General features: G+C 42.7%; 1 protein-coding gene across 7 annotated transcripts in view; it reads right to left on the reverse strand.

Annotated features, from left to right (window-relative positions):
• The window catches only part of SLC38A9 (solute carrier family 38 member 9), a 79,408-nt gene that overhangs the window by 10,825 nt on the left and 42,665 nt on the right, over positions 1 to 25,918 (reverse strand). For 4 of the 7 annotated variants that reach the window (XM_032769001.2, XM_032769008.2, XM_075066953.1 and 1 more), the window contains 3 exons: positions 23,502 to 23,608; positions 9,901 to 10,014; positions 7,623 to 7,771 (listed from right to left, as the gene is read on the reverse strand). In XM_032769001.2, coding sequence (XP_032624892.1) covers positions 7,623 to 7,771; positions 9,901 to 10,014; positions 23,502 to 23,608 — 370 coding nt within the window. Of the gene's footprint in view, positions 1 to 2,204; positions 2,332 to 7,622; positions 7,772 to 8,705; positions 8,794 to 9,900; positions 10,015 to 23,501; positions 23,609 to 25,918 lie in introns of those variants that run through there. The other 3 variants (XM_032769007.2, XM_075066954.1, XM_032769006.2) reach the window with 3 other exon arrangements.

Consider the following 25,918-nt stretch of genomic DNA (forward strand, 5'->3'; position numbering starts at 1 on the left):
CCTTACCCACTTAAATTTATCTAACTGACAGTAGTTGATTTTGATCCTTTCAAGAACATTAATTCCCAGAATTTCAGATTTATCGTTATCGTTATTTTGAAGCCCAATACCTGCCCAAATTCTAAAGTCAATTGTTCTATCATTTTTAACGAGGCTTCTGGATCCTGCAAATATAACAGGACATTGTCAACATACAAAGCTATTTTGTGTTGTAAATGAGATGTTTATCAAGTGGCTATTTCTCCATTGTTTTGCTTTGGCTATGGAGCCATTTGCCATCAAACTGGCAAGCCTGCGCTTGTACACCTGGATAAAAGGAAAAGGAGGGGATTCATGAACATTAACCAAAGAAGATGCTCGAGGATAAATACACAGGGCTGATATGCCCTGATAAAACTGATTTTCAAAATCAAACCTTACTAAAAATCTAGCTGAGGTACTCCCAATTCCAGCCTGTCAAAATCATTCTCAGTGTTGACCGAAAGCAGCATACAGAAAGAATTATAAGAATTAACATTATCAAATTCAGAGTTCTGATACATCAGATAGGTGCCTGCCAGCAATGAATTCAGAGTGGTGTGGGTGAATACACTTGGGCAAAATGACACAATCTGTTTGCTAGCACCTTGACATAAAATGTTAGCATCCACATTAAAGAAATAAGTAGGTATGATGCACAATTGGAAAGATCTTTTCCTTCTTTAGGAATTACCACAATTTCTGCCTCTTTCCATGAATCTGGAATCTCATTCCCCTGCAATATACCATTAAATAACCCAGTTAAAATAGGGCCAACACTTGCTTTAGAGCTCTGTAATGCTTCCCAGAAACCCCCTTGGGACTTGGAGATTTAGTGGATTTTAAGTTCTTAAATACATCTTCAACTTCCTGTGCAGCAATTTGCCTATCAAGAGCTGCCACATTATCCTCAGAGCTGAGGTGTTCCACATTTCTCAAATATCTATTTATGAGTTCAGAATTTGGCTGTTCTGAAGTGTACAAAGTATGGAAAAAGTTAACAAACATTTCAGAGATCTGTGTGACGTCAGTTACTAAATCTCCCATTTTATTTCTAATCAGAGGGATAGCTGATTTATCCTGTTTCTTTTTAAATTTTCTGGCTAAAAGCCTGTTTCATAATATTTTTGTTTAATACACCTAACTGTTTGCTGAGCCTTACCTGTTTGTAACATGTTATTTTTTCCTCATCTCAATTGTTTTCTTGTATACTCTTTTAGATCCTGTAGATTTATGTCTGTCTACCTTCCAAATCTGACAGTTCTTTAACTGAACTCTTCTACCAGACTCTCATATTTTTGAGGTATGATGCTTAGTTATGAGAGTCCCCCTTATTACTGTCTTTCTAGCATCCCAGTGAGTACTTACTGATTCCATCCTTATTTTCTTCTATAGATTTCTGGACATTTTCTTCCAGGTCTTGAATTCTAAGGGGGATCATATAACAAAGCTCTATTCAACCAGGCCCTTTGTTTTTCCACTGAGTCCCAGTCTTTGAATCTAATATATGCAGGGGAATGATCAGACCAAGTTATACCTCCCAAACTACCTTTTTAAACCAAATTAGCCAAGAAACAGAAATCAGATCAATCTGGCGTAAAACCTATTAGTAGCAGAACAATATGAATCTGGATGTCAGAGACTATACATCTCCCACTAGACATCCACCAGATCTTCATTTTCTAAATTGGGCAAATAGTATATGGACTAAGACATCACACTAAATAATGAATTTTATATCCATATGGTGATAATGATAAAGAGAGAGAGTTAAATGTAAACTGGACTGTACAGAACCCAGGATATGTCTACATTGCCCTATAGTTTGGGCTATGGGGGTGCAAATAGCTGTGTGTACCAAAGTGTTGCATTGTAAATCCCTTGTGGGGATACTACAGGCACGAACTGCAAGTCTCTTCTTCAAACAGGACTGCATACATGTGAACTAGACTGCATTAGTGTGAACCGGGGACCTTGAAGTGCGTGCCTGCAGTGTTCACATGGGGGAGTTTCGGTTCAGCACTTCGGTGCACACTGTTACTCACACCCCATAGTCTGGGCTACACGGAAGCATAAACATGCCCTAAAATGCCCTAGGTGCTTAGAGCCCAGTTTTCATTTAACTCTATCCCAACACCATTAAAACCATCTGAATGTAATATCCATTATTTGCCGTGATATCTCACCCTATATACTAATCTTGTTCCTCTGGATTTGGACTGTTTCTTCTGCTGTCATGTCTTTCCTTTTGTCTTGGTGACATATCTTTTTGAGCTGTTCTGGCTCTTTGACCTCACTGATTCCCAGTGATTTCTTGGTGATGTGCAGGACCAAAGAAAAACACCAGATATTGTGAGACTTGAGATAAAAAAATCGCAAGAGCTGGCAATGCTGGTGATGGCATTCAGAAGGTAAACTGAACACTGCTGTACTTTTTCCTAATACAAGAACAAGGGGACATTCAACTACATAGAAAGGCAGCAAATTTAAAGCTAATAAAAGGAAACATGCAATTAGTCTGTGAAACTCACTGCCAGAAGATATCATTGAAACCAAGAGCTGAGCAGTCATATTTGTTAGGATTAAACAACAGCTACAATGAAAGATATAAATCCTTCTGCTTCAGGGCAAGAAACTTTCCCTACAAGCAGATTCTCTCTTATATCCTCACTAGCCCCTTCCTCTGAGATATCTGGATTACTGAACCAGATGGATTATTAGTCTGATCTGATATGGCAATTGCTATGTTTCTAACCTGCAAGTCCCTTCTTCTGTTTAAGTACAAATTCACAGCCCACTCGACCTCCAGGCTATAGGGATACCTCATCCTCACTCTAGGGCGAATGGCACACGGAAGGACAACAATTTCCTAGTTTTGATGCAATTCAGGAGGACATGTGCAAACAAATGAAAACAAAATCTCTATAACAAAGTTATACTTACAAATAACTAAGAAAGGAGGTCTGTAAGGCAGGGCTGCTACCTCAAGCACACAGGGGTCAGACACAAACAGCTGCTAGAAAAAAGCCCTCAAATGTTAGGAATTTTTCTTGGGGGGAGGAGGGGCAGGAGACATTCAACAAGAGGATGGTTATTACACAGAACCTTCCACATTATGGTAGGTACAATACATTCAGATATAATCTGACTAGAGGGGTGTGGTCATATGGTGAACCCCTGAATGATCACCATTAGAGTTGCCAACTTTCTGATTGCAGAAAACCGAATACCCCTTTCCCTGCCCCTTCCCCAAGGTCCCCTGCTCACTCCATCCCTCATCCCTACGTCGCTCACTCTCCCCCACCCTTGTTCATTTTCACCAGGCTGGGGCAGTGGTGTGGGAAGGGGTCAGGGCTCTGACAGAGGGTGTGGGCACTGGGGTGGGGCCAGGGATAAGGAGTTTGGGATGTAGGAGGGGTTCCAGGCTGGAGAGTGGACTCTGGGAGGGAGTTTGGGTGCGAGACAGGGCTCAGGCAGGAGAGGGTTTGGGATTCATAGATTCATAGACTCTAGGACCGGAAGGGACCTCGAGAGGTCATCGAGTCCAGTCCCCTGCCCTCATGGCAGGACCAAATACTGTCTAGACCATCCCTGATAGACATTTATCTAACCTACTCTTAAATATCTCCAGAGATGGAGATTCCACAACCTCCCTAGGCAATTTATTCCAGTGTTTAACTACCCTGACAGTTAGGAACTTTTTCCTAATGTCCAACCTAAATCTCCCTTGCTGCAGTTTAAGCCCATTGCTTCTTGTTCTATCATTAGAGGCTAAGGTGAACAAGTTTTCTCCCTCCTCCTGATGACACCCTTTTAGATACCTGAAAACTGCTATCATGTCCCCTCTCAGTCTTCTCTTTTCCAAACTAAATAAACCCAATTCTTTCAGCCTTCCTTCATAGGTCATGTTCTCAAGACCTTTAATCATTCTTGTTGCTCTTCTCTGGACCCTCTCCAATTTCTCCACATCTTTCTTGAAATGCGGTGCCCAGAACTGGACACAATACTCCAGTTGAGGCCTAACCAGCACAGAGTAGAGCGGAAGAATGACTTCTCGTGTCTTGTTCACAACACACCTGTTAATGCATCCCAGAATCACGTTTGCTTTTTTTGCAACAGTATCACACTGTTGACTCATATTTAGCTTGTGGTCCACTATGACCCCTAGATCTCTTTCTGCCATACTCCTTCCTAGACAGTCTCTTCCCATTCTGTATGTGTGAAACTGATTGTTCCTTCCTAAGTGGAGCACTTTGCATTTGTCTTTATTGAACTTCATCCGGTTTACCTCAGACCATTTCTCCAATTTGTCCAGATCATTTTGAATTTTGACCCTGTCCTCCAAAGCAGTTGCAATCCCTCCCAGTTTGGTATCGTCTGCAAACTTAATAAGCGTACTTTCTATGCCAACATCTAAGTCGTTGATGAAGATATTGAACAGAGCCGGTCCCAAAACAGACCCTGCGGAACCCCACTTGTTATACCTTTCCAGCAGAATTGGGAGTCATTAATAACTACTCTCTGAGTACAGTTATCCAGCCAGTTATGCACCCACCTTATAGTAGCCCCATCTAAATTGTATTTGCGGGCTCTGGTTGGTGCTTAACTCAGGCGGCTCCTGGAAGCAGTTGGCACGTCCCTCCTCTGGCTCCTAGGAGGAAGGGTAGCCAGTGGGCTATGTGCACTGCCCCCGCCCACAGGCTCTGTCCCCACAGCTTCCATTGGCCATGGTTCCCAGTCAATGGGAGCTGCGGAGCCAGCGCTCAGGGCAATGCCTGGGTCATGGGCAGGGGCAGTGTATGGAGCCCCCAGTCCCCCTACACCTAGGAACCAGAGGAAACAGTTGGCCACTTCCAGGAGCCATGTGAAATTGGCCGCTGCAGCCAGCTGGACTTTTAGTGGCCTGGTCAGCAGTGCTGACCAGAGCCACCCAGGTTCTTTTCCAACTAGGTGTTCTGGTCAAAAACCGGACACCTAACAACCCTAATCACCGTAATCACTGCAAAAACAGAGAGTCTTGATGGTGCTACTCTCTCTAGAAAAAATGTAGGATTTTACTGAGAATACATTTATAAGATTTCACAGACCTTAAAACTGATTCTGTATCAGTCCCTTAACCCGTAGCCAGCCTACTGGGGAATTCTCCTGGTGGGACATAGTTGACTCAGTGGTTGTATCAATCCCTCTCACAGCCTCCACCATAGAGAAAATAGTAGAGGAAACCTGGAGGATTAGATGGGAGTGTGGCCCACTAACTATATTCAGTTGCCAGAACAGCCCCTCAAAAGATGTTGCAACGAAGCATTAGTTAGGAGTAGCCTCAGGAGAGTTCTAATTTACACTAGTAGCAAGGCAGGCCCCAAGATGGTCCCACAATTTTGATGCAGCAAAGATAGCTGAAAGCCCTCTATGTTCCACCCCCAACTCCATTCTTGTATTGAGTGGCACTTTGAAGGAACAGCAATTCTAGCCCTTTTATTCTAACAGCAACAGGAAACAGAGGAGCATTAGGATCTTAATAAAGTCTCAGTGATGTTTCAGGTTGGAGAGTTAATCTCTAAGAACATAGGAATGGCCATACTGGGTCAGACTAGCCTAGTATCCAGTCTTCAGACAGTGGCCAATGCCAGATGCTTCTGAGAATGAACAGAACATAGCAATTCCTATGCTAGTGATTTACAAACTCAGGACATATCTTGGCAATGAGAAGACCACAAGAAAATTATCTGCCCTTTTGACTTAACTCCTTCAACTAACTGTGAAGAAAAGCAGTGGGGCAAATATGTGCAAAAAGACGCTAGCACAATGAATTGTGAAGGTACCTGCCAGAGAACTAATGTATTTGGAATAAAGTTTTCGAGATGGACACTCCTCATATTAGCAGAGCTATACCTGGTGGAGATCCTTCACTTATTTACCAGGAACTGGAACATGGCAGGGAGGAGAACCCTTTCTTCAAGGGATCAAGTTTCTCCTTTGGGCATCTGTGAGAGAATTCACCTTTCACTAAGCGAGAGTTAGATCTGAGGCCTGGGCTACACTAGCAGTATGGGTTTGAACTAAGATATGCAACTTCAACTTCAGCTATGCGAATAGCATAGCTGAAGTCGAAGTATCTTAGTTCAACTTACCTGGCCATCCTCATGGTGGCGAGTCAACCACCGCGGCTCCCCCGTCTACTCCGCTTACACCTCCTGCCAAGGTGGAGTACAGGCGTCGATTCAGGGATTGATTTATCGCGTCTAGATGACATGCGATAAATCGATCCCCGATACATCAAACACTACCCGCTGATCCGGCGGGTAGTATAGATGTATCCTTAAAGCAATGAGGCATTCCCTTCCTTCCCCCATGAACAGTTAGCAGACTTGCCTATGTAAGACTCCGAGAGCTTTTTGTTTTCTTATGGAGTCTAGTAAGCTATAATTGTCTAATTGACTAGCGTTGGTTTCTCTAAGTGAATCTGCTGGAATGTAAACTGGCAAAAAATTCCCCTTCAACCAATTTGAGTTGTGGAGTCAACACATGAGAGAATATTCTGCCCAGAGAGGGATGCTTATCTTTTGTCTAAACTCTGTTCCTGATTGCAGCTGGGAAGAAACAAACAAACAGTTATACGTTGTCAGGGACCAGACTGGCTAGGAACAGCTGCTGGTCTGCTCCCTGACTAACCGCTGCTAGTAGGGTTGCCAAACCTCCAGGATTGGCCTGGAGTCCCCAGGAATTAATCTTTAAATTAAAGATTATGGCATGCGATTAAATCTCCAGGAATACATTAAACCAAAATTGACAACCCTAACTGCTAGGCAACTAATGAGCCAGCTGCACTGCCTTAGCACTGTCAGAGTGGCCACAGCCCAGCTGGCTGCTGGTTTAGCAGTCCTGCTCAAAAGCCCAGTCCTCACAGCAGTTTAGTGGCTGTTCAAGGCATACAGTGCTTGCAGCTGTGCTTGCCCTTGTTCCTATCTCTGCTCCCCTCTGGCTTCAGACTTTTGGCTTTGACTGTTTATCCACAGAACAGGTACCTACGGCATTCTGGGGGGCAGTGTGCAAACCTGCCCACATCTAAAGGCACTTCCCCCAGCCTAAGGGGAGGAACCACTGAACCCAGGGCTCAAGCAAATACGGGGAACAACACATGAAAACACATGGATGGGAATGAGGGTCAAAAGCAGGGAGTCAGAGGGGGACACTGAACAGAGAACCCCAGATAGGTGCCCCTTCAACAGAGTGGGTGCTATTGAGTTCCTGGGATGGGTGGGCACAAGCCTGGTTACATCTAAAGTCCCTACCCCCCTGTGGGGTCCATAGACCAGGCAGCTGACATGCAAGATTTCTCATCCTGCCCCAACAAATGGGTCTCTGCCCTGACCTGCAGAGCCCATTTCTGAAGGCAAGAGCATAGTTTATTTTTTCATGCTCATCCAATCTTTAACCTTCACAAACTTGGCCATCAAATAAGTCACTGCAAAACTGCAGAGGTAGTTTTTGAAACACATACATCTCCCCGACTGCAAACTCCAGAACCTTAGCAGAATATCTGGCACAAAAGAAACCAGTGAAGCATTGTATGTCAACCCATTGACACAGGGTAGAGTCCTTACCTTGGGTAAACATTGCCAAAGACATGTCCTAATAGCTGAACTCGTGCCAAATAGCCAAGCAGCGGGTACACAGTTATCATCTGGAACAGCAGGAACAATCTTGCAACAAATGACATGATGTCATCGCTAGGAAAATTGTCTAAAAAATTCTAAGATAAGAAAAGCTAATTAGGCAGGATTGACAACAGTTGTATTAGATTCCTAAAAAGTGTTCCAAGGGGAAAAAACGAAGCCTGAATAGTGCTTCTCAAATCAAAGACATAAAATTGAACTCTCTCTTGTGTAGCTTGTATACAACTAAACATAACCTAAGGTTTGTAATATGAAAGGCCAGTGATTTAATTTGTGTATTGCCCTCACTAGATGACATTTATTTTTCCAAACAACACACATCCCTGAGTACAGAATATGGAGCTGGCACTTGACTTCATATGCAAAGGATTTCAAATGCTCCTATTATCCACATTTACATAATTAATTAAAAGCAGCAGAGAATCCTGTGGCACCTTATAGACTAACAGANTAGAGACTGTCCAGTTTGGCCGATGTACATAGCAGAGGGGCATTGCTGGCATATGATGGTGTATATTACATTGGTGGATGTGCAGGTGAATGAACCGGTGATGGTGTGGCTGATCTGGTTAGGTCCTGTGATGGTGTCACCGGTGTAAACTGCTGAGCTTCAATTCATCTGCAAATTTGACACCATCAGCTCAGGGTTGAACAAAGACTGTGAATGGCTTGCCAACTACAGAACCAGTTTCTCCTCCCTTAGTTTTCACACCTCAACTGCTAGAACAGGGCCTCATCCTCCCTGATTGAACTAACCTCGTTATCTCTAGCTTGCTTGCTAGCATATATACACCTGCCCCCGGAATTTTCCACTACATTCATCTGATGAAGTGGGTATTCACCCATGAAAGCTCATGATCCAAAACGTCTGTTAGTCTATAAGGTGCCACAGGATTCTCTGCTGCTTTTACAGATTCAGACTAACACAGCTACCCCTCTGATACTTGACATAAATTAATTGTAACTACTGATAACTCTTAAGAATATTTTATTGGCTCTAGGTCCCTTTACCTTGGGAATCATGATATTCCAGCAGGCATCTTATTGCCCAATAAATTGCATGAACAGCTCTTGGTGCAAGTGAAAGAATCCTTCCTCTCTGTGAAAATTCATAAAACCTTATTTGTTTTCAGAAACTGCAGCTCCACGGCAAAGCCACCTTTCTGGGGACCTATTTGTAATAATTCAAGCTGGATCCTATACAGATAATACGGAATGGATGGATTTGACAATTTGAAACATCTATCAAATGTACAAAACTGTTCCATAACTGTTTTGTATAATTACTAACAATAAAAGAAAGAAGTGTTTGACCACCATTATTTAATCACAGCTCTTCAAGCCCATGAAATTCTTTCAAATGGCTCACAGAAGAGCTTCATGGTTAAACATTATCTTCAGTCCTGATATGGCTATAAGCTTCCCTCCATGTGGTGCTCCACTGCTAAATTCTCAACAGGACATGCACAGCATCTTACATGAAATGATTCATGAAAAGACCACCTCTTTTTGAAGCAGCCTGAGGCAAGGAGATCAGGGTGACCCAGTGGATGGATGAGGGAGTGGAAGGTATGATAGTCTTCCTGCCAGTGTATTGCACTAGTGCCCAGAGGCCCCAGTCAGGGCCCCTCACAGTACTAGACAGTGTACATGCATAACAAAGATGGTTCCTGCCCCCAGATATTTTACTGTCTAAACCACCAATCATGTATGGATTAAGGCGGGTATTTTATTTTAGCAGCTGTGAGTAGCCCCAATGACTTCAGTGGGATTAGTCACTGCACATAAACTTAAATTCATACATAAGTCTTTGCAGGATCAGAGCCTAAGGAAGCCTGAACTGTTCAGCTCATAGTCAATATGCCCTCAGACAAATTAGCTAGTGTAGCGCCCCTCTCCCACAAATTAATAAAACCCAGCCAGCCCACAAGTTTGATTTCATTTGTTTTTGAGGACACTTTGGTTTTCCCAGTCACAATGATTAGACATCTGTTTTACCATTAGTGAGTCAATCATCAGTATGTGTTTGTCAAAGTGCCCACAACATGCTAGTCACTTTCCACACAATGAAGAACAGACAGTCCCTGCCCCAAAGAGCCAGTCACAGATAGACAGAAGTTAGTGGATGAGGAACAAGTATGGATTTTTACACACAATAATTAGAAGGGCAGGGATGGAAACAGTGCAGTAAAGTGTCTTTCTGTACCTGTTCGATGCACTCTTTGGACAATGGTGGAGAGGGAAATGCAGCAAAAATTAACAGTCCAACATAGAGATATGTTAATCCCACCAGGAAATAAGCAATGGAAAGGTCTCTCACCTGCAAAAATAAAATTCTCTTTTTATTCTGGCATTAACATTCACAGCAAAGTACAAATTTGATGAACTAACTTACTGGTTGACAATATACTAAATATACCATACTAGATTAGTTTCTTCGTGAAGCAAATTATTTGATAAAATGTGGAGCATTAATGCAACTACATGAAAATAATTCATTGCAAGATTCTGAACAAGACATTCATAATTTTAGCTTAGACAATGACAAAGTTAGCTTTGGAGTCTGAGTCTATTGAAGTCAATGGAAAGAATCCTATTGACATCATTGGGATTTGGACCCCATGCACAAATTTTTGAAGTATGCTCCCCTCTTCTGCAAAAATATGAAGTCTAGTACATTCAATATGAGCCAAATCTTGCTGTTTTTGCTCTGTGTGATAGACCCAAGCCAGTTGGGAACGTCAGAATAGTAGAAGAGAGCCAGAGGAGAGGAAGTGCGCGTGTGGAACTGGGAGCAAGAGGCATGCAAGAAGCTGAGTGTGACAGGGTGTGCTGCTGGAGGACTGAGATATCAGGAGGAAGGCCCGGTGGTGAGGACAAAGAAGGTGTTTGGAGGAGGCCATGGGGAAGTAGCCCAGGGAGTTGTAACTGTCGTGCAACTGTACCAGGAGGCACTCTAGACAGCTGCAGTCTACAGGGCCCTTGGCTGGAACCCGGAGTAGAGGGCGGGTCCAGGTTCCCCCCAAACCTCCTCACTCCTGATCGAACACAGGAGGAATTGGCCTGGATTGTGGCTTCTACCAGAGGGGAAGGTCTCTGGGCTGTTTCCCGACACACAGGGTGCATCTGTGAAGTGAGCAAATCCACCAATAAGTGCAGGACCCACCAAGGTAGAGGAGGAACTCTGTCACATCTGTTCAATTCTTATGGGGTTAAATGGGCAATTTGCCTGAGTGAAGGCAAATTTGGTCCTTTAAGCAGGAAGAAGGTACACAAAAGCAGTCACTAGGCAGGTATTATAGATATATTTAGATCCAGACAACAACAAAAGGATCCCAGAAACAGCTTCCTTGACAAATATAGGGTGTTACTGCTAACCGCCACAGTCATGTAAAGAATATAAAGACTAAATAGAGCCTCTTCAGCCTTTTCATATACCCACTCATTAACAAGCCTCAGGACACATTCAGCACAACTAGCAGTGATAGCCAAAGAATCCATTGATACCACATGTCAAGTCTGTTGTCAGGACTAAAAACTGGCAGCTAACACATATCAGCAGGCCAGATTCAAGCTATAATGAAAATGATCTTTTTTAACAATGTGCTTTGAAACCCAAGAATATGGTCTACAGAGAAATCTTCAAAATGCACACATTTATCATGTTAGTTCCTATGGATGTAACCAAAGAGCATAATCTAACGTCTTATACTGTAATATGAGGAGGGGGAAAAACACCCCCCCCCCCCCCCCCCCCCCAAAAAAACAAAGAACAACAAACAAAAAACACCATATGCAGTAAGAACACAACATGGAAAGATTGCTGGTTCTGAGAGCGTGTACTTATTTTTAAAGGCCAGATACAGCAAGCCAGAATAACCATATATTTTCCATTTCAATCACTCCGTACCTCCCAGAGGCATTATATGCTTTTAGAACCATATTCTTATATTCAGTCTTTTCACTATAATTATTTGCCTTCACTATAGCGTTCTGTATAAGCATTGTACATTAAATTATGGCCAAGATTTTCAAAAGTGAGTGTCTAAAGTTAGGCTCCTAAATCCATATATAGGTAGCTAATTATAAGTGATGAAATTTCCAAATGTTCTGAGGACCCAATAGCTTCCAATTAAGTCAACGAGAATTGCTGGGTACACAGCCTCTGTGAAAATCACTAATTTAGGTACCTAAATACAGATTTAGAAATCTAACTTTAGACAACGACTTCTGAAAACCTTGACCTTGACCTAAAATGTATATTCATTTAATACATGCAAAATTTGTGTGGACTACATTTGTATCAAATTATATTAATTAATGGAAAAAGCAATCACATCCACTTTTGAAATAAATTTTCCAAGCTGCAGAACTCACTAACACATTAAACTTTTCAGTACAATAGTTGCTATTAGGAAATTTTAAAATTTCATACATCAAATCACTCTTTTTGGAACTGCATTAGGACACCATTTGTTTTTGGTTATTAACTAGCTAGATTCTGTATTATTTGTCTGCATGCTTTCTCCAGGACATTCAATACCACTTACCTAACAATTTGTTCAGATGATGCTAGTAAATCAGCTTCTTAAAGGATTACTGGTAATGTTTTTGACACAATCTTATTTTACTAGGATTTATAGCGACATGATCAGGATTAGTAGGCCTCCAAATTTGTCCTACTTTCCCCCCCTTATATCTGTTCACAAAGTCCATGTATGTACACGTTTTTCTTCTAATCCAATACTTTAATGTCTTTTTCTTTAATAAAAATCCACACACTACCAACTGAGCACCCAAAGAGAATCAAGCCAGTGTGCACGACACCAATGGTACCCTATCTTTTTAGTAACATATCTGGAAGATCCTCTCTCTAGTTTTCAGTTTTTAATTTTTCCCCTATCAGATGCATCAGCAGAACACCTACTTCTGCTGACTAAGTTTCTGTAACCAGTACATAATGATCTAATTCCTAGGCTTGCAGCTGTGTTAGATTCCCAATGTAGCCACTACAAACTCAGCCAACATATTCAAAATAAGAACTGTAACCTTCAGTGATTGTTCTGTATGCACACAATACATAGAGTCAACTTACATGCTTGTGTTTGAAAATTTAACCCCTAGAGATATTTTGCTAAATGTGAGGCAAACAATCACAAACGTGTAGAATGGGTACTTTAAGCAAAAATACCAACATCCATAACAGTGTTTTAAAAAAATACTGGCCATTTTTTCACGTTACTAATTTCATTTTAAAATCAATCAATGAAATGCACTTTATTTATAATAGATTGTAATACTAAAGTCGACCAAAAAGGCATGACAAATACAAGTTTTATGAGAATTGGTGAGCAAAAATCTCACAGCTCTTCAGGGTTGGACAAAGCAGTAATTTCCCTTAAAGTAGCTTTATTCAGGGGTTGTTTTTTAAACAAAAAAATGACACAGGTTGGCAGGCTAACATTTTTGAAACACTGAGTACTGAAAGTTAGGGTTTTTAACCAATTTAAGCTGTACACACACTGCTTAGTTTGTGCAAGGGTTTGCCAAGGCTGACTCCCAGCCCCTGTAGACTTGGCAATTCATAGCCCTGGTACCTTTGGGTTTGCTGCGTCAGTTATGAAAGTAAAAAAATTGCTTGAGCCCTGGCACCTTTCATTACAAATTAAGCACTGATCTAGCGACATTTATTATTCTCTTTAGAGCCTTGCCTCGTAGAGGCCTCTGAGTATGTGAGAATCTTAGCTATCATTAACAACAACATATACAAGATACGAGCCCTCATGGGAGAGGGGCAAAGCTGGAAAAAAGGAACCCTAAAAGCTCAAAAACCAGAAGGCAAATAAAAAGAACCCCTCATTGTATACTATTTTAAAATCTCATGATTTTTAAGCCAAATCTCGGGATAACTGGGGACTTGCCTCATGATTTTTTTGAGTGCTTGGCATTAGCACTAGTAAGGGAATCACCTGCTTTTCAAGGCCATTCAGGATATATCCCTATGAAAAAAATCAAGGACAAAGGTTATTGTTGGGAGACCTGGCACCATAAGACATTGTGTGGTAAGTCACAGGCACTGCTCAGAAACCAGGAAAGGTGAAATCCTGCCCCTTCCCCTACTGAAGTCAAGGGCAAACCCCGCATTGATCAGCACAGATAGAGACAGGCTCCCCCCAAGCGCTGGAGCTGGTTAAACGTTTGATGGGCAGCAGAGTCCTAACGCACCACCTTGGTGCGGGACTTTGGGCCCCAAAGGACATCCCTTAATAGAGGCCAGGTGGCCTGGGGATGGAGTCAGCTCAGCTCCCCTCCCCGTTGATCTTTCGCATGGCCTCGTCAGCCCCCCGCGGATCAGAACCGAGCACCGCAGGAGCTATTTCCAGCAGGGACAGGCCGGGGGAATGTGCTCGGGTGGGGGCAGGAAGGAGGCTGCAGCGCGGGACATTGGGTCAATAACTATTCAGATGGAAGAGTACTTACCTACGGAATAACTAACACCATATTTAGCAGCACCTACTGTAAGCGAGGCATTTGTTGGAGGTCTCCCCTGTAAATCCTGAACCTGGCCAAATCATGCTAAGGTTGTGAAAGCTGACAGGATGCCAGCCAAAGGTAGTATTGTTGTAGGCAGGCCACTTCCCATTTGAAAAGATTGTCTTCCAATTTCCCACCTGCCCCCCCAGAAATCCCATTAAACAATTTGCCTTGAGCAGAGATAACAGTGAGGTGTTCTGGTTCTTTCTGAGTCTCACTTTGCCTAGTACAGAATCCCTGCATTTTCAGTCCCTGCAAATGGTCTCTCACCGCCTGCTTGGGAGTGCACTTTAAAGGAAGTCTCTTTTTTAGGAAACCGTAATATAATTTTACCGCTTGACTGCTAATAAACAAATACCCTAGGTATATGTGGCAGCACATCTTTTGTGCTGCTGCACTTAGCAGTTATTGTTCTGCATGTCACTGATTTTATATCAGCAGTACAGTCAAGGAGTTACAGGATAGACCCTTCACAGCAGGTTCTAACAATATGAGATGATGATTTATACATGAATCCATTGCTTCACAGAACTTGGGCTAGCAACATAGATTTCTCTCACTCTTGCTTTCTCTCTCTCTCTCTGTCCCACACAGATGTTGGTGACCTTGTTGATCAGCATTAATTCAGACAGTCTGTATAGTGGAGTTGTTTTCCATGTCCAGGATTGGTCATGTGAGTTAGAAGTAAAAAATTGGCATCAATTCCCTTCTTCCACCAGGCATAATTAACAAGGAGAATTAAAAAACCTGGGACCACAAGTTAATCAATCATGTCTCTGACATTAAAAAGGTAATCAATCACCTAAAAGCCTTTGAGAAAATGAGGCAGATTTACGCCCAGTAGTTTTAGGGTGGCCAACTCTCAAGGATTGTCCTGGAATCTCCAGGAATTAAATATTAATCTTTAATTAAAGATTATGTCATGTGATAAAACCTGTAGGAATATGCGCAACCAAAACTGGCATCCCTGTGCCTTAAAAGTGCAAGTCCCCTATTACTGTTTGGAGAGTGTTAAGTCTATTTTTTTCTGTGCCATGTTGTTGAAAGCTTCCCCTATTTGTATTTTCTCCTGTTCTGAAGTGATTCACAATAATAAAATAAATAATAAATAATAATAATACATTAATAACAGAAGACTCTGCTTTGGCAAAGCAGAAATAGTTTAATATGTGAATCACATTGAAAGCCTTTTATTTTAAATTATCCTGCAGCAGACAAATGACAAAATATGACCTGCTTAATAATGAGGGAGGAAATCGGGTAACTGATGTTCTGTGTGATCTGCATGCAGGGCTGGTGCAACCATTTAGGCGAACTAGGCGGTTACCTATGGTGCCAAGATTTGGGAGCACCAAAAAGCGGTGCCCCCCCCAAATTTTTAAATGGTTACAGCCGCTGCTGCTGGAGAGGTAGTCTGAGCTGCTGGCGGCAGCAGCTGCCTGCAGCTGGCAGCCCAGGGCACCCCGGTCAGGGCGAGCTGCGGCAGCCTGGCAGCCCAGGGCGCCCGGGTCAGCGCGCCGCCGGCGCAAGCCCCAGAGGTTCGGGCTGCCGCGACGCGCTGACCCAGGGAATCCCTGAGCTGCAGGCAGAGGCTCAGAACCCTCCCCCTCCCAGAGCAGGGGCTCCAGCCTCTGCAATTTTTCTGGTTGCCGGAGGGGCGCTGCGCGCTGGGCAGAGCTGCGCAACTCTGCTTAGGGCACGTGGCAGGGCCCTGCGACAGCAGCGCAACACCAGGGCTTCGCTTCTGGAGGAAACGGCAGCTGCCCCCTGGCTCAGCTCCACGTCAGCCCCGCCAGAGGGGCACGGAGAAAAAAGAACCTCAGCAGTGGTCTGGTGGAGCGAGGAAGAAGAAGGACCCAACGTTCATGCACTGGCAAGGTAGCAAGTGCCTCCCCACAGGTCGGCCTCAGGTGCCTGTGCTCCTGCCCCCTTGGTCCTTGGCGGTCCCTGCTCCTGCTCCCTTGTGCCTGGCGGCTGGAGAGAACAGCAGCCTGCAGAGCTGAGCTGCCCCAGTGCCCCCAGCCCCCCCTGACCCCATCCCCCCACGCCTGACCCCCAGCTCCGAGCTCAGTCCCTCTGAGCTGGAAACCCCGACCCCATCCCCCCCACCCCCAGCTCTGAGCCAGCCCCTCTGAGCTAGACACCCCCTGACCTATCTCCCCACATCCCTGAGCCCAGCCCCTGTGAGCTGGGCACCCCTGAACCCAGAGCCCAGCTCCCCATCCAGCCCTGGGCAACAACAGCACCACCCCCAGGCACGACAGCCCATTGTACCAACCACCACAATCACCAGCAACTGCCCATTATGTCATTGCAAATGTATATATACCATTACAGCTTTTAATGTTTTTAAATATGTATTTAGTTTATTTCAAATTATTACAATTAATTTTTGAATGTATTCACTAGTTATTTTTACATTTCCTAATACATGTTACTAAGTATTGCAAACGTTTTATGGAAGTGCCCCCCGATTTGCTTTGCCCAAGCCCCCTGAGTCCTCTGGGCGGCCCTGTCTGAGTTTTAAGCCCTGCTGGTTGTTTTGCCTGCAACAGGCAGGCCTAAGCCTGTGAGTGACCCCATAGCAGCTGCCTGAGAAAGTGCTTGGGGAATCATGCAGAAGGAGCGTGATATTTGTTTGAGTTCTCCCTCATGGAGCTGTGCTCCACTTGGTGCAGGACAGCAGTCTCAGCAGGATCTAGGCCCAGCACCTTGCCTCAGTTTGTAGATTTGTAGTGCACCCATCACCGGGCTCAGTCTGGCACCGCTACCCCCACCAGTGCCCAAGAAGCAGTCAAAAAAGTGGATGGACTGGTTAGGTTAGTTGTCATGCTGTTGCTTGGCCAGTGTAGAAGACCACTGAATGCATAGTATTCCTCTATGATGTTTTGTCCTGAGCAAAATTGGCTGTTATAGGTAGTACCTGTGAGGGACAGGTGTCTGTTATGTATCCAGCCATCATGTCTTAAGTCTTCTTGGGGCGGGGGCGGGGAGCTTTTCCATCCTGCTTTCATTGGTGACATCTATGATGCTCTGGTAGACATCTATGAAGACAATACTCTGACAGGATCTGGCAATACATCACGATGATGCAAAGGCTCTTACAAAAGCATTTCTAGTTTCAAGTTCTTGTTTTCTTGTTTTGTGGTATGACATATTTTTGAGATCAACATAACTAGCAAACAACTTCAGGCAAAAGATTTGATATATGTGATGCCATTAATCAACTTGGAGAACCAGAAGTTTCTTGTGGGCCGCAGAAGTGACACACCTTTGAGAAAACATTGGTAGGTGAACTTGGAGGAGTTGGATGTACCGGCACTTTTGAACCAGATCCAATCCGTATTAGAAAGAAGAGGACGCAGTTCACATATGAAGCAGATGACGAAACTATTTATGATCCGAAAGAAAAATTCAAAGTGAACTTTTACTTTGCAGTCATTGACACAGCATACATTCGGTGAAGAAAGATTCACATTGATGCAGCAAATTAGTTCAGTATTTGGCTTCATATATGATTGTACAGTTTGCAAAATAAAACACCAAAGCAAATTATGGAACATTGCTTGAATCTGGAGAAAGCTTTGCAACATGGTGAATCCAAGATATTGATGCCTTGACTTGTGCAGTGAATTGCAAGCTATTGCAAGATGAGTCCAAAGGAGTTCATCACCGCAAGATGTATTGAACTTCATATGGGAAATAAGCTGACAGATAGTGTCTCTAACACAGTTATTGCTCTTCGCCATCCTCTTGACTCTCCCAGTTTCTGTGGCCAGTGGTGAGCGAAGCTTCTCGAAGCTCAAGTTGATAAAACATATATGCGAACATCAATGTTGCACACAAGACTTGTTGGGCTATTGCTACCTGTCAATAGAACATGACATTGCTCACAGCATTGACTTGGAGGAACTTGTTTCTAAATTTGCTAAACTTAAAGCGCGGAAACATAAATTCTAAATTATAACATGTTACTCTGTGACCATGTATTGTGTATAATGTATGTGATTTTGGGGGGGCGGGGGGGCGCAAGATGGAAGTTTCGCCTAGGGCGCAAAATATCCTTGCACCGGCCCTGTCTGCATGTTGTGTTTGCTTATGTGATAAAAGCTAGAGCTGACTTACATTTACATAGCTGACCCGGACGATGTAAGACTGAAATGGCTCAGGAAGCCAGGATACAAGCTGTGGGGAAAAGCAAGAGGTAGTGCAGCGTGTGCGGGGGCTGCAGGGACCCGAGCTGCCCCAGTCCCAGCTGAGTGTCCGAAACCGCCGCCAGGCAGAGCAGGGTGAGCCAGGGAGCAGGCAGCGGGTGACCCTGCAGCGGCACACAGCTGCCTCCACAAGCCTGCTGCTCCTCAGCCCCTCTCACCGCCGCCGTGCTGGGAGGCTGCGCTGCCGCCTCTTCCCCTCCCAGCAGAGCCCACCCCTGTACCACCTGTTGTCTCTTATCTAAACAGAGAGTGTCCCTGCCCCAGTCTCTTTGTTATGTTTCTACAGTGCCTACCACAATGGACCCTGGTCTACAGGTGTTACTGCAATACAAAAATCAATCAGTAAAAATAGAGAAATCAAGAAAGCAGCCCTTAGCTCTAAATACTTTCTGCAAGCCAAAAAAGGGGTTCATTTGGTGGTGAGGGCTGCACATACATAGTTCCCTAGTTACAATCTGAGTCAGGAAAAACAATCTGGGACCATTACATTTGCAAATGATGACCATATGTTGTTCAAACAATTAAATTTTTTTTATTATTGTTAAGCCAGCCTCAGAACAGTCTCTGAAAACTGAGTGAACAGCTTTTAGAAGACATCATTCTAGATAAAATTAAGAAGGGATTATGAGTAATGAGACACAAAGGTGATTACATCTAGAAACATGGGCATGCAGTTGCATTATTTTAAAATATTTTTGTTGCAGTACTGTCTAAAAAGCCTCATATAGGTTGGGCCCCATTGTACTAAGCACTGTACCTATATTAAGTGACAGTCCCTGCCTCAATGAGTTTACAGTCTAAAAGACAAGACGTGGCAGATGAATGAGAAAAACAAGCAGGCTGGAGAAGATGTGGTAATGAATAAATATAACAGGATGAGCACTATTCATAGCTGGTCAATAATAGTGGTTACAGTTTGCCACCTGCCCATCCTTACTGGGTTACTGGTTGGATAGGTGGGGTGGGGTTAGATTATGGAGAGATTTGAAAGTACAAGAAACTATTCACAAATTTAAATTGTTCTCCATGTGCACTGAAGGTGGGACAGTAGTAATGGGACTTAATCTGCAGCAAGGGAGATTTAGACTAGTTATTAGGGAAAAAACTTTCTAACTAAGTTTAGCAAAGTACTGGAACATGTTACTAAGGTAGGATGTGAAACCTCTATTATGGCAGGTTTTTAAGAACAGGTTAGCCAAACACCTGTCGGGAGGGTCTAGGTTTACTTGGTCTTGATACAGCAAGGGGGAAATGGATTGGACAACCTCTTGAGGTCAGTCCAACCCTACATTTCTGTGATTTTATGAGGCTGTAATATACTCTCAGTTTTATGCACTTTGTGCCTTTTCACAGACTCCTCATTAAAAGATGACTGACTGAAGAACAAAAACTGTTTTTTGGCTGAGTTAAAAAAGAACTTTCCACATGAGCCCATGAAATTTTGGTCCCAAAACAGGTTAGAGTGGAACTTCTTTGACAACTTGGAAAATCTCTTCAGAGCAAATCTGTAAGAGTAAGTTACCATCACACCCAGGAGCATCTAACACAGGCTAGCATGCTGTTGTTAACAGATGTATGCTTTCTGCTTGTTGACCACTTACTGGATTAAATGATGCATCAGCTACACAGAATGTTTGGGTTTAATTAAGGTCTAAAAAGTGCTTTGAGATCTTTGGATGAGAAGGTGCTGTAGAAGTATTATATCAGAAAGGAAATTAAGAATACAGCCTTGACATGTTAAGGATAGTATCTGAGCTTATACAGCAAGAACATTTTTAACCTAGGGAGAGATTCTGGGCCAGATCATGCCCCTGAAATCCATGCATGGTGATGGCTTCAAACTGCACATCCTCCACAACATACATGAAAGGAGGGGCATCAGTCACCTCCACTATGTGCTGTTTCATCACGTCCCAAGAGCCCTAGAATAGCCCTGGGGGAAGAAGGTCTGAGATCAATGCGGTGGCTGGTCTGGTATACACACTCCCCTTTCTCCTCCTCAAATCCCACGGAGAAAAACTTCAGGAAACTTAATACAGTCCCTGCTTTATTATACAGTCAAAGAAGGGATTCCAGATGCTGCTGTCAGCAGAGGAAGCAGCCAGAGCTTCACTTTCAGTGAGTGGGGAAAACAAAACAAAACACAGAAGAGGCTTTGAAGCTGGTGTGAAGGCATCAGGCCTCCTCCACAGAGCCGACTCCGATTTCCTGAGGGATCTACAGTGTTGGCTGGCCAAAATTACTGAATATCTTTTGGTGACGGGTGGGGAAATCCTGCTTCTTTCCATAACAGAACAATGTGAGAAAGCTCAGAAAGTTTCCTTCTCCAGGGCCCGCTCCTTAATTAATTTATAGGGCTGTCAATTAATCACAGTTAATTTACACAATTAACTCAAAAAATTAATCACAATTTAAAAAATTAATCGTGATTAATCAGTTTTAATCACACTGTTAAACAATAGAATACCAATTGAAATTTAAATATTTTGGATGTTTTTCTACATTTTCTTATTTATTGTATTCTGTGTTGTAATTGAAATCAAAGTGCATATTTTTATTACAAATATCTGCACTGTAAAAATGAAAGAAATAGTATTTTTCAATTCACCTCATACAAGTACTGTAGTACAATCTCTTTGTTATGAAAGTGCAACTTACAAGTGTAGATTTTTTTTGTTACATAACTGCACTCAAACACAAAACAATGTAAAACTTCAGAGCCTGCAAGTCCACTCAGTCCTATTTCTTGTTCAGCCAATCGCTAAGACAAACAAGTGTGTTTACATTTACAGGAGATAATGCTGCCCTCTTATTTACAACGACACCAGAAAGTGAGAACAGGTGTTTGCATAGCACTTCTGTAGCCAGCATTGCAAGGTATTTATGTGCCAGATATGGTAAACATTCGTATGCCCCTTCATGCTTCGATCACCATTCCAGAGGACATGCTTCAATGCTGACGATGCCTGTTTAAAAAAGGGGGTTAATTAAGTTTGTGACTGAACTCCTTGGGGGAGAATTGTATGTTCCCTGCTCTGTTTTACCTGCATTCTGCCATATATTTTATATTATAGCAGTCTTGGATCATGACCCAGCACATGTTCTTAAAATGAAAAAAAACTTCACTGCAGATTTGACAAAAATGCAAAGAAGATATCAATGTGATATTTCTAAAGATAGCTACAGCACTCAATCTAAGGTTTAAGAATCTGAAGGGCCTTCCAAAATCTGAGAGGGACTGGGTGTGGAGCACGCTTTCAGAAGTTTTAAAGAGCAACACTCAGATGCAAAAACTACAGAACCTGAACCACCAAAAATGAAAATCAACCTTCTGCTGGTGGCATCTGATTCAGATAATGAAAATGATGGTGTGATGGTCTTCTCTGCTTTGGATTGTTATCAAGCATAACCCGTCATCAGCATGGATGCATGTCCCCTGGATAGGCGGTGGAAGCATGAAGAGAGATATGAATCTTTTGTGCATCTGAAACAAATATCTTGCGACACCAGCTACAAGAGTGTCATGAGAATGCTGGTTCCTGCTTTCAGGTGACATTGTAAACAAGAAGCAGGTAGCATTATCTCCTGCAAATGTAAAACTTCTCTGTGCAATTGGCTGAAGAACTAGGACCGAGTGGACTTTGTAAGCTCTAAAGTTTTATATTGTTTTATTTTTGAATGTAGTTTTTGTATATTATTCTATGTTTGTAAGTTCAACTTTCATGACAGAGATTGCCCTACAGACCTTGTATTAGATGAATTGAAAAATACTATTTCTTTTGTTTTTATACCGTGCAAATACTTGTTATCAAAAATATAAAGTGAGCGCTGTACACTTTGTAATTGAAATCAATATATTTGAAAACATAGAAAACATCCAAAAATATTTAAATAAATGGTATTCTATTATTGTTTAACAGTGTGATTAATTTTTTTTAATCGCTTGACAGCCCTATTAATTTATTTTCAGTAGTGCCCATAACATACAAGATGCTTTCCAAACAGAAAAAGGCGGTATGTCCCTGCCTAAAGGAGTTTACTTTTTGGCCATCCATCCTTGAGTTATCACAACATGCCTAAGAAGTTACTGACAGGATCATTAAATACTGGGTGATTTTATTGTGTATCATAATACATCTAGGGACAGTTTGAACCTCACTTTTGAGCTGTCAAGTGAGAGCTTCAACCACAGCTGAACATTTATCAACTTTGTGATGTAAGTCTAATTACATTTTCAGTGAAGATCTTGATAAGCCTGGGCTGGAACCCTGAATCTGAACATTTCTAAACTCTGGGGAAAATTGCATCTAGATCTGAATATTATAGTTCAGCCCCCTAGGCACAGTAATAATTATAGTTAAGGCTGCTTAAGTGTTTTCACTTTAAATGGTCCTTTTCAGCTTCAAACTTGCACCTTCTTAGCTGAAATTTGGCAAGTTTGTCGTCAGTTTGACAGCAAATAAGTTTGAAAAGCCTGATTACATTTGAGTTACAGCACACTTCCATTTATCCAAATGGCTTGGGGGACAGCCAAAGTGTTTGGAGACCCAGACGTTTGAATATACAGAAGTGCTATTTTGAGCTGCAGTTTCATGGATATAGAAATCCTAGTTATCTGAATCCAGTGTGTCCCCCAGATCTCTATATTAGTTAATTACTTGCTAATAGCTTCTCAATTAACAAACCTCTCAGAGTCTGTTAGCCCTAATAAACAGCTTTGTATTAATTAGCACTAATGTTAAGACGATAACTGAGAAGTTGTTAACTAACACTGGGCTAATGGGAGGCATACTGTGGATTCCGATAACTACAATTTTTGGATAAATAGCTCTTGGAATGGGTTAGTGTAAGTTATTTATATGCACTTTTGGTCCACCAGCGGCCAGTGGAAGGCCGGTATAAATGACTCCCTCACTCTTATCTGAAAAGGCAAGAGAGATCTGTGTTCTGCAGCTGTTACAGCCTCCAGATCTATTTTGAGAGATGTCCATCCAGAAAAACATTAGCGTGGTCTACCATCTTTATATTTAAACCAACGATTTCTCATGAAGTTACTTACATTGTTTTCCTGGTTCTTGTTATTCTTAAGGAGCGTGATAACACAGTTATGAATGAAGAAAGCAAGCGTCAGGACCCCTGTGAGCTGAGGAAACTGAATTCTAAACTCTAGGAAAACAAAAGAAAATAAACATTTGTTTCTATATTTGCATCAGTGAAATAAACAATAGCTGCCAAAGTGACATTCAAAGTTTATTTCTAGATGTTAGGAATGTAGAAATTGCTATTCTGGATCAGGCCAGTCCATTTGGTTCAGTATCTTGTCTCAGAGAGCAACCAGTTCCAGCTGCTTTGGCAGAAGGAGCAAAAACCTGCTCTCAGGGAAAGTTTCCTACTAATTCACAGTACTTAGAGGTCTTGTTATTCCATAATTGGAACAATATAAACTTTTCTGCTTCTCAGTTCATGGACATCCCAATGCCTTGATGGGGGAACCAGTTTTGGAGAGACTGCGTGTGTACCAGCAGGGGGAAGAGGAGGACAGAAAAAGCTGTTTGCTGTGTGATAGACTCTAGTGATGCTCTCTGGATTAGTCAACAAGAGTCAAACTCTGAGGAGGCTGCTGACCCTCACTTTAGGAGGACAAGAGACATCTGTTGCTGTTTACAAGAGAGGGGATTCAAATGATTGCTTACAAAATAAAGGATTAGGAAAGCCTCAAGATACCATCTCGACTGCCCTTTAAACGGGAGAATATAACGGGCACCAGCCAACCAATGTCTTTACCCCTCGAAAGCAGCACTGCTGTTTTTAGCATCATTCTCAGAAGTGTTCCATCCAGTAGACAGTAGTTCTGGGAATGCTACTACTAGGCCAGGCGTGCGCATTTCCTTATGCTAGAACATCATTAAGCACAATTTTGGCAGGTAGTACCAAAGTATTAGCAAACAGATAGCTGGTCTAAAGTAATAGAGCACTTTTGTATCTCTGGGGCGTTATTAAGGAAAAACAGTGAAACCAGCATATCTTATTAGTAGTGAAGCAGTACCAATGCTAACTGAAAGAGGGGAAAAAGGTCTCACTTTAGGCTTAGTTCCCACTACTTTAATCCTAACAATAAATCACACTGGCAGATTCAAAATCACTCATTACTCTGTGTTGTATCCTTCCCACCATAGTCACATCAGTTGAAGCTATGCTGTATATATCATAGATGCAAGTTCTACGTATATAAGTCTGGCTATATCTTTGGCATACTGGTCATCTTGCAGACAGAATTATAACAGCTTATGACTACATACAGCACAATGCATTGCTGTAAATCACTCTGTGCCAAGGCTGCTCAATAGAACATTGGGTCTGAACCTCAAGTGCACTCAAAACCAGTCTAGTTTCACATGACTGCTGGTTAGCAGCCCTGGGGTATGTTCGCTTGAGTTTTGTTCACATCCAGACTATTCAGCAAGCTTGGAGATTAATTTTTTTTGACCTGTCTGGATATTCATAAATACTCTGAACATTCTGAGACAGTTTGCTGGTGCAATTCAAAAATCAAGGAACGTTTTCAGACAAAGTTGTTTGGGGTTTCTCAGAGAGAGGGGGCAGGAGGGCTGTATTTTAGTTGAGCTCCCTGATACAACTGGATACACCATACATGTTTTTAACCCTAGCCTCTCAGGGTATATCTATACCACCCGCTGGATCAGCGGGCAGCGATCAATCCAGCGGGGGGCGATTTATCATGTCTAGTTGACCCCCGAGTGCTCTCCCATCGACTCCTGTACTTCGCCGCCGCGAGACACACAGGCAGAGTCGACGGGGAAGTGGCAACAGTCAACTCACCACAGTGAAGACACCACAGTGAGTAGATCTAAGTACGTCAACTTCAGCTACGTTATTCATGTAGCTGAAGTTGCTTAACTTAGATCGATCCCCCGCTCTAGCGTAGACCAGGCCTGAGACTGTCAAGAAGCAGCCAACAGTAGCACTTCATCATTCTTAATTTCATTAGCTATCTGGAAACCATCTATTGCTGGAAACCGGCCAACCATTAGCTGGAAACCAAATTATTTTAGGACTCATTTTAATCACACCTATTACTATAAGATTTTGGCAAGGGAAAAGCTCCCAGGATCCAAGTCCTAACTTCTGGATGTGTGGATAGCAGTCCCCTTTACCTATACAAGTCATTCATCAGAGCAAAGTCAATCTTTGTGTCTCATTAGCTGACTCTGAGTGGCCCAGACTACCAGGTTACTCTGAATTCCATCTGTCAGTGGAAATAATGCCATACCATCAGAGGTATGTCATTATTATAGAGGTCATAAGAACATAAGAACGGCCGTACCGGGTCAGACCAAAGGTCCATCTAGCCCAGTATCTGTCTACCGACAATGGCCAATGCCAGGTGCCCCAGAGGGAGTGAACCTAACAGGCAATGATCAAGTGATCTCTCTCTTGCCATCCATCTCCATCCTC

The sequence above is a fragment of the Chelonoidis abingdonii genome, chromosome 6 (genome assembly GCF_003597395.2).
Source record: "Chelonoidis abingdonii isolate Lonesome George chromosome 6, CheloAbing_2.0, whole genome shotgun sequence".
Taxonomy (NCBI): domain Eukaryota; kingdom Metazoa; phylum Chordata; order Testudines; family Testudinidae; genus Chelonoidis; species Chelonoidis abingdonii.